General features: G+C 40.9%; 1 protein-coding gene across 1 annotated transcript in view; it reads left to right on the top strand.

The window, feature by feature from the left end:
* The window catches only part of zgc:153039, a 76,425-nt gene that overhangs the window by 26,524 nt on the left and 33,375 nt on the right, over positions 1–16,526 (top strand). The window contains exons 7-8 of the mRNA XM_006801178.2: positions 2,804–2,961; positions 12,215–12,297. Of these exons, the coding sequence (XP_006801241.2) occupies positions 2,804–2,961; positions 12,215–12,297 (241 nt within the window). The remainder of the gene's footprint in view (positions 1–2,803; positions 2,962–12,214; positions 12,298–16,526) is intronic.

Genomic DNA, 16,526 nt, shown 5'->3' with positions numbered 1-16,526 from the left:
ATTGCTGTCTTCCCCATGCATAAAAGTATGAATGCAAAATGCATTTGCTGCCATTCTATTATGAACCAACTCACACACACACACACACACACACACACAAACACCCCATTTGTCATCACTGTCATTTCACTGTGGCTTTGTTTTTGGGAGTCAGTTTGGAAATGTCAACCTTTTTTGAGATTTATTTTGTTGCTGCCACACGTCAGAGAAATTAATAATCAGTCTATAAGTTCTGACCCAAATCATCAGTCACCTGTGTTACACATGAACATGCATACACACACACACACACACACGTGCCCACACATTATTTCCTCATCATGCATGCTTTTTCTGTGAAAATTACATGTGCACATTTGAGTATCACCCCAATGAACTTTTTCCCCGTTTTTCCTGTGTTATGAAAATGTCATGGAGTCTGATTAAAGCAATGGTTCATCAACTTTTCACTGCTGCGCTCACCCCACACCACATACAACCACACACAAACACAACCACACACACACACACACGTGCCAAATAAACAAAGTAGTTGGCATTTCCTAATTTCGAGGGTGATGTTAACTTCACTGCAGAACCTTTTGTTTAGTTGATTTGTGGTAATGCAAAAAAACCTGCACTGACTGCGTCTCAGGCTCCATGTGAAATAATAGTGTTCTCAGGTCTGTGGATGGAGTGAACAATACTTAATAGGCCCATGATAATAAGTATTAAAATCAGCGGACCTGAAAGAAAACGTGATGGGACACTTAATTAGGAGAGAAAGATGGAGAAAAACAGATAGCGGACAGTACATGTAGATATAAAATGAAGATGACTGAGCAAGAGAAGCAAGAAAAACCTCTTGAATGGGTTTAAAAACACCGTGATGAAAGAGATAGAGGGGAATAGATGGACTGTGTGTGTGTGTGTGTGTATTAAGTTACAAAGAGAGACTGAGATGGATCAGGAAAAAGAGAGAAATACTTTGCACTCTAATTCTCATCTCTCTCGCTGCGTTGTATTGAAAATAGGTGGGGGGGGCTGGCCGTAATCATGCGCTCCCTGCTGATTTTTTTTTTGTACTCTCTGATCTCTCTTTCTCCATGTCTAGAGCACAATCTTGCACGCACACACAAACACACAGTGTAGTGGGCCCGCTATTTCAGGATCTCATCATTAGACACCCCGGCATTGTAATCATCACCTCCTCTTCAATCTTTTTCTTTTTCATTGGACATCAGCGCATTTTACACAAACAAGTTTGAAATGATAAATAACCCTTTGAATTACTTGATTTAGAGCTCCTGATATAAACAGAATACGATTAAAATGAAAGTCTCTGGGTTGATGGAAGATCATTCTTTTTTCGTACTAGGTTGTAGCAGGTTACCATTTTGTCTTCACACCAAAAGTCAGTGCAGATCTGTTACAGGGCATCAAAATCATTTGAGATAAATAGTGAATTGGAGAGCAATATCTGGCCCTGTATGATTAACATCAGGGCTGTAAAAGTTCTCCAAAATTATTAGTTTATTTACACCTTGATTTTTGAAGTAAAGTTCTGATTCATACTTGGATTTTTCTTCAGCATCGATGAATATCAGAAAACATGAAAAAAAAAAAAAAGACCACGGGTCAGTTCACCTGATTGCCTGTTATAAATACCATAACACATAAATTAGCAAACAGATAGTATTGGCTAATAATCTCTGTTGGGGTGGGTTCTGTTACTTGGTTATCATCGTATACCAAGATGGAATTGTGTTAGGATTTTGCTGACATTTGTGTTACTATTTCAGAACTTGTAACTGACAAAACTCATTTTAAAGGTGTTAAGATTATGTTAAAGTTTCAATTTTGATATAAAAATTCTAATTTTGTCACAGCTGGGGTTTTTTTTTTTAAATATTTGCAATTGAGCTATAAAAACAATGGGACAAGTATTTAAAGCTACATTTTGTAATTACTCTTTGTAGAATTCCACATTTCACCACCAGAGGGAAGCATTTTACTGGTTGGTATGTTGAATTGTTTGTCTGATGTGTACTGCTTCCTAACCTTTGGTATTTCCTTTTAACCCTTTTAGTTAACCTTTATATGACCTATAGTTCAACTGAAGTGTGTTCTAAATGAAGTTGTGCCTACAAATGTTATGTCTTTCATTTCAGTGTTTTGCAGAGACGTGTCAATTACCAAGTGTATTTATCCAAAAATAGCAGCTCTGTTGTGTTGTCAGACTTTACTGTGGTGCAGATGTTCTGTCATTTGTTTAGGCGACAAACATAATGAGGAGTATCTGATGCATAATTATGCAGCTGTGGTATGTTTATGTAGTGTCAGAGATGTACCAAAAGCTGTCTGGAACTTGTTCATTAAAGAGTTCACAACTACAGAAAAGCAACAGCAAGTGGATATTTCACACACACAGTTTTTCTAGGACCAAGTTGTACTAAGATATACTCTGTTAATCTGAAAGGTTGGGAAAATTTCTGACAATGGTTTTAAAATTCCATGATGTTCCTGTCGACTTCTTTCCTAGTTTGTTAAATGGGAGGGGAAAATCATTCTAATTAATCAGCAACTCTAAAACATAGAAAGCACTAAGAAAGGAGTCAAAACTGAGCTCGATCTTTTTTTTTCCCCCAAAAAACTGTGCTTGAAGATGTTCAAGAAATCCTCAAGTTATCAACTTTTCAACAGTGTTCAGTGCCATAAACCTCTCCCTAAAATCCCAGTGCTTTGTTAAAGTACTTGTCCTATATAGTTTAATATTCACTCTGGTTCCTCCTATCTGTCAATTTTATTCTCCAAACCGTTGCAGCCTTCTCCTTCAGAGGGATTACAGTTTCCTGAGAGACATCAATGTGTGGCACCCCTTCGTCCTCATCGGAGTTTATTCCTCCACGCTGTCTGCTGCCATGAGCAACCTCATCGGGGCCTCACGTGTCCTCTACGCCATGGCAAAGGATGACCTGTTTGGTAGGTGGCTCTATGTTTTTTTGTTTTTTTTTCCAAGGGACGCAAAATCGACTGAAACCATTGTTAGATTTTTTTTTAATTGCATTACTGACATTTCGGTCTTTAAAATATGTTAGGAACACAGATGTGATTTGTTATATGAAAATGCCACTGACAACAGAGAAAACATTGGTGTCTGTTTCATGGCAGTGTTGGCTGCCAGACAATCAGCTGTACCTACAGCTGCAGAGAGATAAACACTCTTTAAAAATCTTAAGATGATATCATTTAATCTTGACTGTAAAATTTATATTGCTTATAATAATAGCAGCAAGGCGATAAGATGGATTATAGTTGATGCAGGTGAAATAATCATCAATATCATCAGCTTTAATAACTAGAGCCATAATTACCCTTCAGCTGGAGTATTTTTAAAGCCTTATATAATCTGTTATTTTCATAGTATTTGTTAAAAATATTTTTAAAAAAGTATTTTATATATCCTGATTTCTTTTTTTGCATATTTGCCACCAGTTTCAGATCATCAAAAAAAGTCATATTAGATAACTTGAGTAAATTAAAAAATGTAGTTTTTAATGATGACTTCATGTGTTATGTGGAAAAAAACTATAGACACCCATTTGGCCCTTTGAAGAAAAAAACAATCATCAGTCATGAATGAAGTGTGATTAACCATTGTGTTTTGAAAGCAGAGTTGTTTCACTAACCACACTCATGCCTAATTACTTCCAGAAAATCATTTAAATGAAACCTATGTGACAAAATGAATTTGAATAAAAGAGCTCAAAAAGCAAACACATCATGACACGATCTAACGAAACAGCTGAGAAACACAGTCATCGATCATTCTCAAAAGATGATCGATGACTGGGTTACAAAGCCATTTCTAAGGATAGGTACTCCAGCGAGTACCAAAAATGAACATAAGGGCTCGTCTCATATTAGGCAAAAACATCTTGTTGATCCTCAGTGCTGTGATGACATGGAACTATTTGGAAGGTTTGAGTCCTGTTACATCTGACATAAAACTAACACAACATTTCATAGAAAGAACATCACACTAGCACTCACACATGTTAGTTGGTAGTGTGATGGTCTTGGACTGTTTTGCTGCTTTAGGACCTTACTTATGAAACTGTGAGTTCTGCTCTCTGCCAGAAAATCAGGAAGGGGACAAATACTTTTGGCAGCACTGTAGTACGTGTTAGAACATAAGGTTCAGGAGACTTTTTTTTTATTCCTTCTTGATATATATTTTTTTCCAATTTAAATGAGTTTACTCATATTTTCCTCTAATATGTATTCCTATTCAGTGTGGTCCTCTACAGTGGGGCAAAAAAGTATTTAGTCAGCCACCGATTGTGCAAGTTCCCCCACTTAAAATGATGACAGAGGTCAGTAATTTGCACCAGAGGTACACTTCAACTGTGAGAGACAGAATGTGAAAAAAAAATCCATGAATTCACATGGCGGAGTTTGGAGTCTGACTGGTTGAGGCTGTGGACAGGTGTCTTTTATACAGATGATGAGGTCAAACAGGTGCCATTCATACAGGTAACAAGTGGGGGACAGAAAAGGTTCTTACAGAAGACGTTACAGGTCTGTGAGAGCCAGGGATTTTCCTTGTTTGAGGTGACCAAATACTTATTTTCCACCCTGATTTACGAATAAATTCTTTACAAATCCTACCATGTGAATTCATGGATTTTTTTTTCACATTCTGTCTCTCACAGTTGAAGTGTACCTCTGGTGCAAATTACTGACCTCTGTCATCATTTTAAGTGGGGGAACTTGCACAATCGGTGGCTGACTAAATACTTTTTTGCCCCACTGTACATGAGGCTTATCTATTAGATGACTGTGGAATATTCTTAACACGTTCACATTCACCTGCCCCAAGTGGAGGAGTTTAAGTATCTCGGGTTCTTGTTCATGAGTGTCGGGAGAAGGGAGCGGGAGATCGACAGACAGATTGGTGCTGTGGCTGCAGTGATGCGGATGCTGTACCGACCGGTCTGTTGTGGTGAAGAGAGAGCTGAGTGTAGAAGTGAAGCTGTTAATTTACCGGTCAGTCTACGTCCCTGCCCTCACCTATGGTCACGAGCTGTGGGTAGTGACCGAAAGAACAAGATCGCGGATACAAGTGGCAGAAATGAGCTTCCTCCGAAGGGTGGCTGGCCTCTCCCTTAGAGATTGGGTGAGAAGTTCAGCCATCCAGGAGAGGCTCAGAGTAGAGCCGCTGCTCCTCCACATCGAAAGGAGCCAGTTGAGGTGGTTTGGGCGTCTGACAAGGATGCCTCCTTGTCAGGAGGCATCTCACATAGCACTGCCTCCTCACCTCCGGTGTTCCAGGCATGTCCCAGCGGAAGGAGGCACCAGGGCAGACCCAGGACACACTGGAGAGATTGTATCTCTTGGCTGGCCTGGGAATAGGGATGGGTATCGTTTAGGTTTTATCCGATACCGGTGCCAAACCGGTACTTTTGAAACAGTGCCGGTGCTTAAACGGTGCTCAAACCGGTGCTTAAAGAATGGAGAACACAAAATTGGTCCAAAAACCTCTCATGTTCAGCTGTTTTTTTGTAAAAAGATAACAATGTTAGCCTTTTCAGCTATGGGGGCATATATGGGATCACTCTTGGCTGGAAGCAGTGCTTAAACAATGGAAAAAAAACACAAACTTTGTCCAAAAACCTCTCATGTTTAACTGTTTTCCACTTTTTCTTTGGTTATTTTAGCCTTTTTGGCCAGGGTGAAGGGAGTACCTGCCATCAAAGAAGAAGACAGCCGCATGTAACTACAACGGTGTTTGCTAGTTCACCTTACATGCATTAATGTAATAACGTGGTTAGCCTACTCAACGTAAATTACACACGAACAACATTAAGCTACTCACGCAGAGAAGAACGGCTGCTGCTGCCATCATCATCCGTCATCATTTCTGCTACACTGGCAGGGCTAGGGGCCAGGACTCTACTCCTCCAGTTTTTGGGGGATGTTGCTAACTCCGGGTCCGATAACAGGCACCACACCCGCAGTAGATGTGCACGGTGTGAGGTCTCGCAGCAAGCTATCAAATACGCCGCATTTCTCGGCTGTTAAAAAAACGCTATGCGTCGCCAGGTGTTTCATCGGATTTGAGGTGTTACCTCCTTTGACAGTATCACAGTATCAGCTTAAAGCACTTGTTGCAGGCTGCTGAGTTTGCATCTTTTGCTGTGAAGTACAGCCAGACTTCTGACCGCTTTGCCTTGGGCATTTTTAATCTGTAGCTCTGCTCTAAAAGAACGTACGTACCTGGACCCGCCTACTATCCTCGGAAACGTAAAATGATTGGCTAGAATCTAAAGTGTATCACAGCTCAGGAAAAGAAAGCACCGAAATAAAGCACCGAAATGTGCGCTGCTTTTCGGTCTGGTTACTACCGTTTATGTCAGAACCGGTGCCATCATGGCACCGGACACCGGTACCCATCCCTACCTGGGAATGCCCCTGGGTATTCCTGAAAGCAATAAATTTACTCCTACAGCAGGGGGGTATCAGTGTGGTCCTCTACATGAGGCTCGTCTGGTAGATGCCTGTGGAATATTGTTAACACGTTCACATTAGGCTCAAGACAAATCAGACCCACAGATTACAATGTTAGAACTGCTTACTGCCTTGAAAGTATAAGAAAACGTCTTTGGTAGTGTTTCTAAGTTATTGTAGAGCTGTGGTCACTCTAATTTTTTGAGCTGATTGTAACCTACAGCAAATACTTTACCTCAGTGTCATCTGACAAAATTATACACCTTTGTTAAACATGATGGCTGTGTGGTAGTGACTCAAAGTTAGAAGCAACGCAAATGTCTTTTCTGCCAGGTTGTTATTTGAGGAAAAAGTTGCTAAAGAAATAAGAAAAGTAACTAAATGTTGAACTAAGTTTGCAACAGTGAGGTAAACTGAAGCTCTGATCAGAGTCACACAAGCTGTGACAGTTTCTATACAAAATTTAAAAAAAAAAAAGTGCACTCTGTAATCTGATTTTTATATCTGCACCATCATCTGACAAAGACATCACACACATAGTTAAATGTTATACATTTGCTGGGATTTCAGTTATATATACAGAGATCAATGGGAGAGAATGTTAGAAACAAAATTGTTACTTTGTTCTCATGTACACCTCCAGAGAGTGAACAGTGGGAGCAAGCGATCTGTTACAGAGCAGTGCTGACTATAGATTACATAGTGTTGGAGTCAAATTGTTAAATGTTGTCATTGTGTTACTTAAATTTGTAAGTCTTAGTTCAAGCATGATCAAAGACATTCCTTTGTCTCTGACCACCTCTTCAACCAGTTTGTTAGTAAATGGCCTGTATTTGTAAAGCGCTTTACTAGTCCCTAAGGACCTGTGGTTGACCACATTCAACCATCCACACATTCACACATAGGTGATGGCAAGCTACATTGTAGCCAAAGCCACCCTGGGGCGCACTGACAGAGGCGAGGCTGCCGAACACTGGCGCCACCGGGCCCTCTGACCACCAGTAGGCAACGGGTGAAGTGTCTTGCCCAAGGACACAACGACTGAGACTGTCCAAGCTAGGGCTCGAACCGGCAACCTTCCGATTACAAGACAAACTGCCAACTCTTGAGCCACGATCGCCACGGGGGAGGCTGTAGTGTTTTATTATAGGGACATCCTATCTGAAGGTTCTGTTTTCTGGGTTAGTAAGCTTCCTGCTTTTATGACCCTTTTGATGAGCAGGAGGTCACACAAACGCACCCCCAAACACAAACACACACACTCACATGCATACACACACACATACACACACATACAGATGCTCGCACATACATACACACATATACACACGTGCACACACATACACACATAGTACTTATCTTTTGTAACCATAGGGGGGTTTACAATGGGAGGTGCTTGTGTGTACTGTAATTGTTTTCAATAAAAGGCAGCAAGGAAGGCTTTTTATTAGATGCTGGCTAGGAGACAGGTGAGGAGCGTTCAGCTCCAAGAGCCTGCTTCTTGGAGCCTGGTGTTCGTCTTGTTTCCTTGCTTGTCATTAACGGGAATAAGTTTCTAAACCAGCGGGGCCTGTGGAAGCACAGACCCAACACATAGCTGTGTTTACATTTTCACATTTAAAAAAAGAGTGCGTAACAGAATTGTAAAGTATGTGATCATCTACAGTTTGTTGTATCATCAAAAGATTCAGGTATCTGAAGAAATCTCTGTGTGCAAGGGATAAGGCTGTGATCTTCAGGCCTTCAGGCAGCTCAGCATTAAAAACCGTCATGATAGTGTCATGGAAATCAGTGAATGAACCCATTTTCTGGGATCATAGTTCACCATGCCATCCACAAATGCCTGTTGAAGCTCTTTGACAGCGGTCCCCAACCTTTTTTGCGCCACGGACCGGTTTATGACCGACAATATTTTCACGGACCGGTGTCGCGGATAAATACAACGAAATAAAACCAGTACCGGTACCAAAAAAATTAGATTTATTCATAACACATGGGAGAAGACCCAGGGAAACCGAGTTAACGATAAAAACGATTTAAAAAAAAAATAACGCTAAAAACCGATAAAAATCCTGAAAACCATAAATTTCACACCCGAGGCTCAACTCTCGTGACTCACGGACCGATACCGGTCCGTGGCCCGGGGGTTGGGGACTGCTGCTCTTTGATACAAAGTAGTCATATTTCAACATGATGCAGAAACACTGCTATCTTCTCTGAGCCAAAGTTCATTTAAAATGAACTGCGGAAAACTGTTCTGTGGTCAGATGAAGCAGAATTTGAAATTCTCTCTAAGAAAATTGGATTCTTCATCATCCGAACTAAAAAGAAAAGGGACCAGCTGGTTTGTTATCAGTAAAGCCTGCATCTCTGGTATGGAGATGTATCAGTGCCTGTGGAATTGGCAGCTTGCATATCTGGAAAGGCTCCATCAATACTTAGAGGTATGCACAGGTTTTAGAGCAACTTATACTCTCTATCAGATCAGAATGGGACAACACTCCTCTTCCCAATCAGGATGTTCACAGGCTGTTGTTTAAAGCAGATGGGATGCTACACAGTGTAAACATGGAGCTGTCCCAACGTTTTTTTTCGTTTTTTTCAAAATGAGCAACATGAAATAGTAAAAAGACTCAGCGTAAACATTTGATATACTTGTGTGTTTTATTGTGAATAAAATGTGTTTGAGATTTTCAAATTACTGCTTCCTGTTTCTTATTTAAATTTTACACAGATTAAAAGACAAACACTTTGTTTGTACTTTCACCGTGACAGGAAATCGAAAAGCAGTCCTAATATCCAGCAGAAACTTTTTGTCACGTGTGTAGGTCCATGTGTAGGCGAGTGGTGTATTTCAGGAATCAGAGGTGCTTATTTCTTTTCTTAAAAAAAAGAAAAAACTCTGAAAAAACTGAACACAAACCCTCTGAGTCAAAGCCATTCCCATATCAAGCGAGTGCAGCATTTGTGTGATTTCAATCACTTCTCTGTGTGAGTCGACGCTGCCTGCTGCTTTGTCGTTATTAATGACTCTGAGCAACTTCCTTATCCCGTCCTCTCCTTTTTTTTGTTAAGTCTGTTGCAAATGGATTTGGCCCGTTTCTGTCTGTGTGTATAGCCGCACTTCTGTGCGTGTGTGTGTCAGGGGAGATAAATGGCCGTATTAGTCAGAGTTCCTCGATGAAGTGATCTGACGGAGCAGAGGCAGACGACTCTGGTACGAGTCTGTTCACTCACTGACACCCAAAGGGTTAATTTAAGTTAGATTAATCTCTTTAATTAAGAGTCAGTGACTGTGGAACCATAACTGTGTAGTGTGCGTGTGTGTGTGTGTGTGTGTAAAAGGGACAGTAGGATCATCACGTGTGTGTTGTTCTGGTTGTTGTCACTCATGCATGCTGCTCACTGCTTAACCTTGCCACTGTCCTATGCAAACTAAGTGATGGATGCGTCAATTTTTCCCAACAAACACACACACACACACACACACACACACACACACACACACACACACTCAAAAGAAGTTCTTTGTTTTTCCTCCCACTTGCTAATCTCTAACTCCTTCACCTCTGCCCTGCCTCTCTTCATCCTTTCCATCTCCCTGCTCTGCCGCATTGATTTGACTTTAAAGTCGTGCTGATTTAATTCCAGTCCTTTACCATCTGTGAAATTTACTCTTAAACTCAGATCCCCCTCGACCGCCCGCCTCGTCCCTGCAGCTCCCGTCTCTCCACCGCGTGAGCCTCGTTATCGTCTCCATAGTCTTTCACCAGTCTTACCTCTGTTGTGCTCAGCCACCACAGGGTTCAAAGCAAATACCATCATCGCCACACGATGAAATGTCGTGCAAGCTATGACACGTATGTAAATGTATGTAAATATCTTTCAATAGACCATACAGGCCTGTAAGGTATTAAATAGAGTGACGCGTCGGGTTAGTTTGTCTCCCTCGCTGTCGCCTGCCCACTCGCTTTCCCTCTCTCTCGCTCTCCCTTTTCAAAGCAGACATTTAGTTAATTACATGAATTTTGTGCAAATGTCAGTAACGGTAGAAAATACCATCCCCAGTGAAAATCAGATCTGTTCTGTGCACTTTACCATCATCGGTTATTATTTATATCTGTTGCTCTTGGAAAAAAATTAAAAATGGAAAGAAAGCAGTAACAGAACCTAGCGAGTCGGAGCGGGATTGGCAGTCGCTTCCAGGAGGGGTTTGTTTTTTAAATCTCATACTGTGTTAATATCTCCCTACTTGAGTGTAATGTTGAGAATTTAAAGAGTGACAAATTAGATCGTCAAAGGGACTTGGCTGTACTTTCAGTAATACATACCAGCAAAATCTTGTTTATGGTCATTGCCTCGACTGTTGCACATGCAGACTGCGACAGCCGCACCTGCATTTCAATGTACTAATGGCTGCGCTACACACCCCAGGTTACGAAAAGCGAGAGGTACACAACCATACAAAACGACACTAAAGCGTGGTGCACACCAGCAGTTATGACTTAGCTTTTCACGTCACTCACATTCATGAGGTCGAAAAATGGCACACATAAACTAAGCATTAGACCAAAGACCAACAGGCACAATGACTGACACCTGTGGGGTATACAGCGAAGGAAGTTCAATACGGCCAGGCTTTCTTTGGATCAGCTGCTGTGACAAAACCTGAAACCCAGTGAGGGATAATGGATATCACAACGTTAGTTATCAGCGTTTTCGGCTATCCAAGCTTTCTATTTCTTCCTCACATGAAAAGAGTCGTTTTGTGCACCATGTGACTCTTCTTCCACACAAAATAATCCCTGTCAGTTCTGCCTATGCTAGTCAGAGATGATGACCATGATAAAATGAAGTGTTTTTTAAGCTGTTATTTTTACTGCAGTAGTTCTGAAAAATCAAAACACAGATTAAAAATGACGAGTTTGCTCATAAGAGGCTGCGCATTAGTAACACAACTGAAACTATAAACTGGATATATTTAAACATCAAACGTTACTTTCATAGTCTACCAAAGGTGTGTAAATTGCTTTAGTTTGTCAGCACATCAAAATAAAATTAATTATTCAACTTATTGAACAGGTCTTCTTGGTGTGTGAATGTATGTAAAACATTTATACATTTTAGCATCACTTCCATTGACGGTGTTGAGCTTAATTTGGTGGTGTTAGTAAGGTGTAGCTCAACAAACTGCACATATAAACTGTGTCTCCTTAGCAGAGAATCTATACTGCAGAGAATCAGTGAAAACATGAAGCTTCCTGCTGGTTTTGAACTGAAACTTAATATAAATAAAACTCTGAACAGGTTATATGTTCATAGGCATAAGTTACCATGGTGATTTAGCCAGTTTAAAAAAAAAAAATCAATTTTTGTGACACTGAAAACTTTAAGCTCAACATAGCTTGCTAACCCAATAATTGTGATTCTCAGTACACCCCAGTGCTCTGCACTTGCTATTTAACTTCCCCAGATATCGACACTGTGTCAAGCTGTGTCCCTTTTTCTGCTTCTACGAGCACATTTAATAGATAACACTGTCTATTAAAACCGAGAAAGGCCATTCGTTACAATCTTTCACTGATTAAGCTGTTCTGTTGACACATGCTTTACTGATGTGAACATGGGAGACTGTTGTTACGGTGATGCTGCTGCTAAATATTTTAATACTAAGATTCAAAAGGTCACTGTCTTTATTGTTTTGTTTTTTTTCTCACGTCTGCAGGTAAGGCGCTGTGGCTGGCTAAGAAGACATCTCGCAGTGGCAACCCCTGGGTCTCAGTGCTGATCTCCTGGTTCCTAGTGCAGGTTAGTAGTGATAAGCAAATCAGCATCAGCAGATAAGTGCAACTTTATATCACGTCAAGCAGTACTGCTAAATAACTGTAAGTAAATGTTTTGTAATCAGTGTGGGCTGAGGAGAAAAGAGTCTAATGTTAGAGTTTGTCCCGTCAGCTTCATGTTTTGTACAAATCCAAATGAGGAAATATGTTTTGAATAGCAAAATTAAAAGCAAAGAAATGCTGTGTCAAAAATAAGAGCTTCGGTGATCAAACGTCCAAACAAGACAACACTAGCCTTAGACTTGGCTTTCAATATTTCACTGAAATCAGTAACATTCTTCTACGGGAGATAAAATCCTCAGCACATAAGGAAGGTAGAGAACCTTCAAACAAGCCAATATTATTTCTGTATAATTAATGCAAGGTTGGCAAGGTAGAGGGACAAAATCATCGGGAATTCCTGTTGTTTGGATTGTTCAGTGTTTTTCAAAGAAACTTTCCTCAGGCAAGAAGATCAGAAAGTCCTCTCTCCCTTCAAACTAAACGTATTCATTCACCAGTTCAGCCTGAGCAGTTTGATGTCTTTTTTTTTCTATCACTGCTCAATCTGCATCCACGCACACCTGTCATAGTGCTGCTTAAATTTGTGCATTTGCATTAAACAAATGGCACCTGAAGTCAGTTATTCTGTCGACTAATGCGTTCCAAAGGCGTGCTTCTGCATCACTAAAGTCTCTTTGGTTTAATAGCGTTCAGTGAATTTTCCAAAAAAGCACAACTTACTTACTTTAAGTAGTTCTACTGTGTTGATTGGTAGGTGAGGATGCTGAAATTTCCTTTCCTTCCCCGTCTTTTATTAATAACACTTTAAAATTTTTGATAGACAAAGACATATAAATAAATAGAGAGACAGACAGACAGGCTGTGGGATTTGCAGAGGATAGCAGCTGGAAGAAAAATGGATCAAGATGAAGTGCATCTCACTTTTGTAACATGGTTACAGACTGCTACCACAGAGGCAGTATCTGTCAGATATCTGACAGTTTATAATGTTATTCATAATTGCTGCAGGCATTTATGTCCCTTTAGATTAAAGTGGACCCATGTGTTTCTTTATTTTTCTGTCATATATATTTTGTTACAATGGTGGCTGTTTCAAATCGGGAGGCCAGTGGATGTAAATGTAATCCCTGTGAGCCAAAAGGTCAGGCTTCAGACTTCTCACTTCATTTCTCCAATCTAGGAAGAACATCTATCCCTCTGTTTGCTCATTTTTTTGCCACTTTTCTGGATCAGGGAGCACAAGTCTAAGCAGAGAGGCAGAGAGCTTTCCTCCCTCAGCTCTTCTGAGGGGTCTAGCGAAAAAGATGTAGTCCCTCCAGTGGGTCTTGGGTCTGCCGCTGGGCCTCCTCCCAGTTGGACACGCCTGAAACACCTTGCATAGGAAGGACAAAGGAGGCAACCTAGTCAAATGCCTGAACCACTCGAACCCCCTCCTTTCAGTGCGGAGGATAACGTCTCCACTCTGAGCTTCTCCTAAATGGCCGAGCTCATCGTCCTGTCTCTAAGGGAGTGGTGAGGGGAGGAATGTAGATCAACTGTTAAATGGACAGATTCACCTTCACTCTCTCTTCACCATCGCACATTGAGCCCATCTGTCAATCTGTCAATACAGCCCCCCCTCTTCACTTTCCTTTCTACTATCATTAGCATGGTGTTAGTCTTCAAACCAACAACTCACTTCACTTATAGTGTCACAGTTGTAAATAAAACACAACCACATTAGTATGTTGTAACATGCATACTTATTTCTTTATGCTGAAACATAAAAGCTATTTCAGACACGATTACTCAGGAGACTACAATACGAAGCTCAAAGTGCAGCTGACAAACAGGTGGCAGGTGGTGGCTGCTGTTACATTTTGTCTTTCTTCACACTTGGACCAATCTATGACTGCATGGATGAACCTTTCTTCAGCCTGATGGGGCTCACATTGAGTCTTTGCTGTTAATTCCCACAGCACGCACCAATATCATACCAATAGCGTGGAAGTGTGCTTTTTAGGGCTTTGTTAATAAGCAGATGTTTAGTTCAAGTTAATCAAGATAATCAGCTGTAAAAGGCTGTCAAATGAATTCAAAACCTTTAAGTGGAATTAACATTATACAACTTAATCCATTCAGTTCCTTTAAGCCTTCAGCTTCACAGTATAAAATACACAAACTATTTAGAACTGTCCAAGAATAAAAATAGGGAGGTGGAAACCATTCAGAAGCATTTTTGACAAGCAAAATTATAACTAAACAAGAGTAACTTATCATCTAATCGATTCACTTCCCATCTGGGTTCATTACTAGCAACAACCTGGTGTGTAGGTGATTAAAGTATAGAGGCAGCGCAAACCGAACAAGACTGAACAATATCAGAGCAGCTGAATGGAAAAAACTGGCACTTTTTTCCCACTCTGTCCAAAAGACAGCACATAGTGTTTTTCTCTTCTATTGTGTCACCTAAGTGGAGGAAAGAAGCCAATTTAGACCAGGAGAAAATATTGGCAGAGGAGAGGAGGGTGGGGATAGAGATGAAGAGCAGGCGGAGGATCTTAGGAGCAAATAGGCCTGACTAAACCATCATTATCAGAGGTGAGTGTTAAAGGCTGAATGGCTTGTCATTATTTGCGCCCTCTCTTTTTCTCACTCGCTGTCCTCCTCTCGTCCCCTTCTCTTCATCTCCGGCACTCACCAGGAGCGGAGGAGGAGCAATTAGATGGAAATCGTTAGCTGCGTCGCCGCTGCTGCCATCATCAGAAATCATTGACTCCTGTCCTCTTTCTCTCTGCCTCTTCCTCCACCATTTGAATGATTCACTGATGACAAAAGTCTGATTGTAATCTTGCCTTAAACTCTCATGTGCTGCAGGATTGAAAAGGAAGGAGGAGGGAAGAGGGAGGCAGGGGCCTTGCTTTGATTTTTATTGGACTTCTAAGTAAAGGAGAAATGGTCGGGGAATGCAGGGAGAGAAAAGTATAAATGGTTAAAGAGAAGATTGAAGAGCATAGGGTTGGATGGTGATCTGAAAATATAGGCTGCAACCCAAGAAAAATAAATGGTATGTATGTCACTTCCAAAGGACGTCAATAAACTTGACAAAAACAAAACAAGATGAACCAGACAAAGCCGCAACAGCCTGGCACTTCCTCCTTATGCTGGTCATCAACTTTGTCACACACTGCTGTGTGATGGCGTCCCACTCTTCAACCAGCATTTGTCATATGTCAACCAACATGGTTGTGTTGAACGCTCTGGCTATAACAGTACACCCAAGCTGATCCATAGTTTTGATTCTACTATCCAGCACTAATCGGGCACTGATGTGTTGTTGGGACAACTTAAATTGTTAGTGTTGGATTCAGATCCAGCTTTCATCACTGTTGATGCTTGACTAGTCATTTTTACACTGCCGGTGATGTTTGTTAATGTTTGACCACAGTTTTAGGCTTAAGTTTTAGGCTTGTCCTACAGGCCAGGCGTTTGGTTTCAAATAATCTCAATGGAATCTAAAATCTTGACAGATGTGAACATTTTTGATGACTCGTAGGCAGCAAACCAACCCCAGTGGCAGTGGCTGCCTCTGAAAGCAAACCAATTTGCCAGTCACAACCCTGATGGTAGAGAAACCTGACAACAGGTCACTTCAGTCAGCTCACTGGAACAATTCAGATGGATACAGACCTGTCGAGCCACCAGGTGTTCTCCAGCCGGTAATCATGAATCTTGAGTTGGATATAAGAGTTGAGGGGGGCTATGTTATGGACATGGATGCAAATTTAATCTGAAATGACTGCTGATGGAATCCGTGGCATCCCTGGTTACCTTACACACAAGGAAACTCCAGAGTTTGGGACCAGTACCGGTCCAATCATTTGACATTCTAGTCTGTATTTGAGTGTTAACATGATAGGATCATTTTACGTTTTATAAACACTAATATAATAAATTGTACATGTCTTCATAGTCAAGTTCTTTTATAAACCTCTTGAATGAAAGGTGAAAGTCTTTAATTCTTGATTGTTTTAGTTCAAATTCACTGTGGTGTTGTACCGAATTGTCTCTGTCCTAACTGATGGACCCGGCTTTCTGCATCTGAACTCAAATACACACTCTAGAATGTGCTGTATGATTGTTACCTGTAATGCTTAGCCATGTCTGGAAAAGCACAGTTCTGTAGTAAAAAGCATTACTCAGCGTTTTCCA

Source organism: Neolamprologus brichardi, chromosome 14 (genome assembly GCF_056152115.1).
Source record: "Neolamprologus brichardi isolate AB-2024 chromosome 14, ASM5615211v1, whole genome shotgun sequence".
Taxonomy (NCBI): domain Eukaryota; kingdom Metazoa; phylum Chordata; class Actinopteri; order Cichliformes; family Cichlidae; genus Neolamprologus; species Neolamprologus brichardi.
The sequence above is the reverse complement of the archived record's forward strand: the minus strand, read 5'-3'. Positions and strand labels throughout refer to the sequence as shown.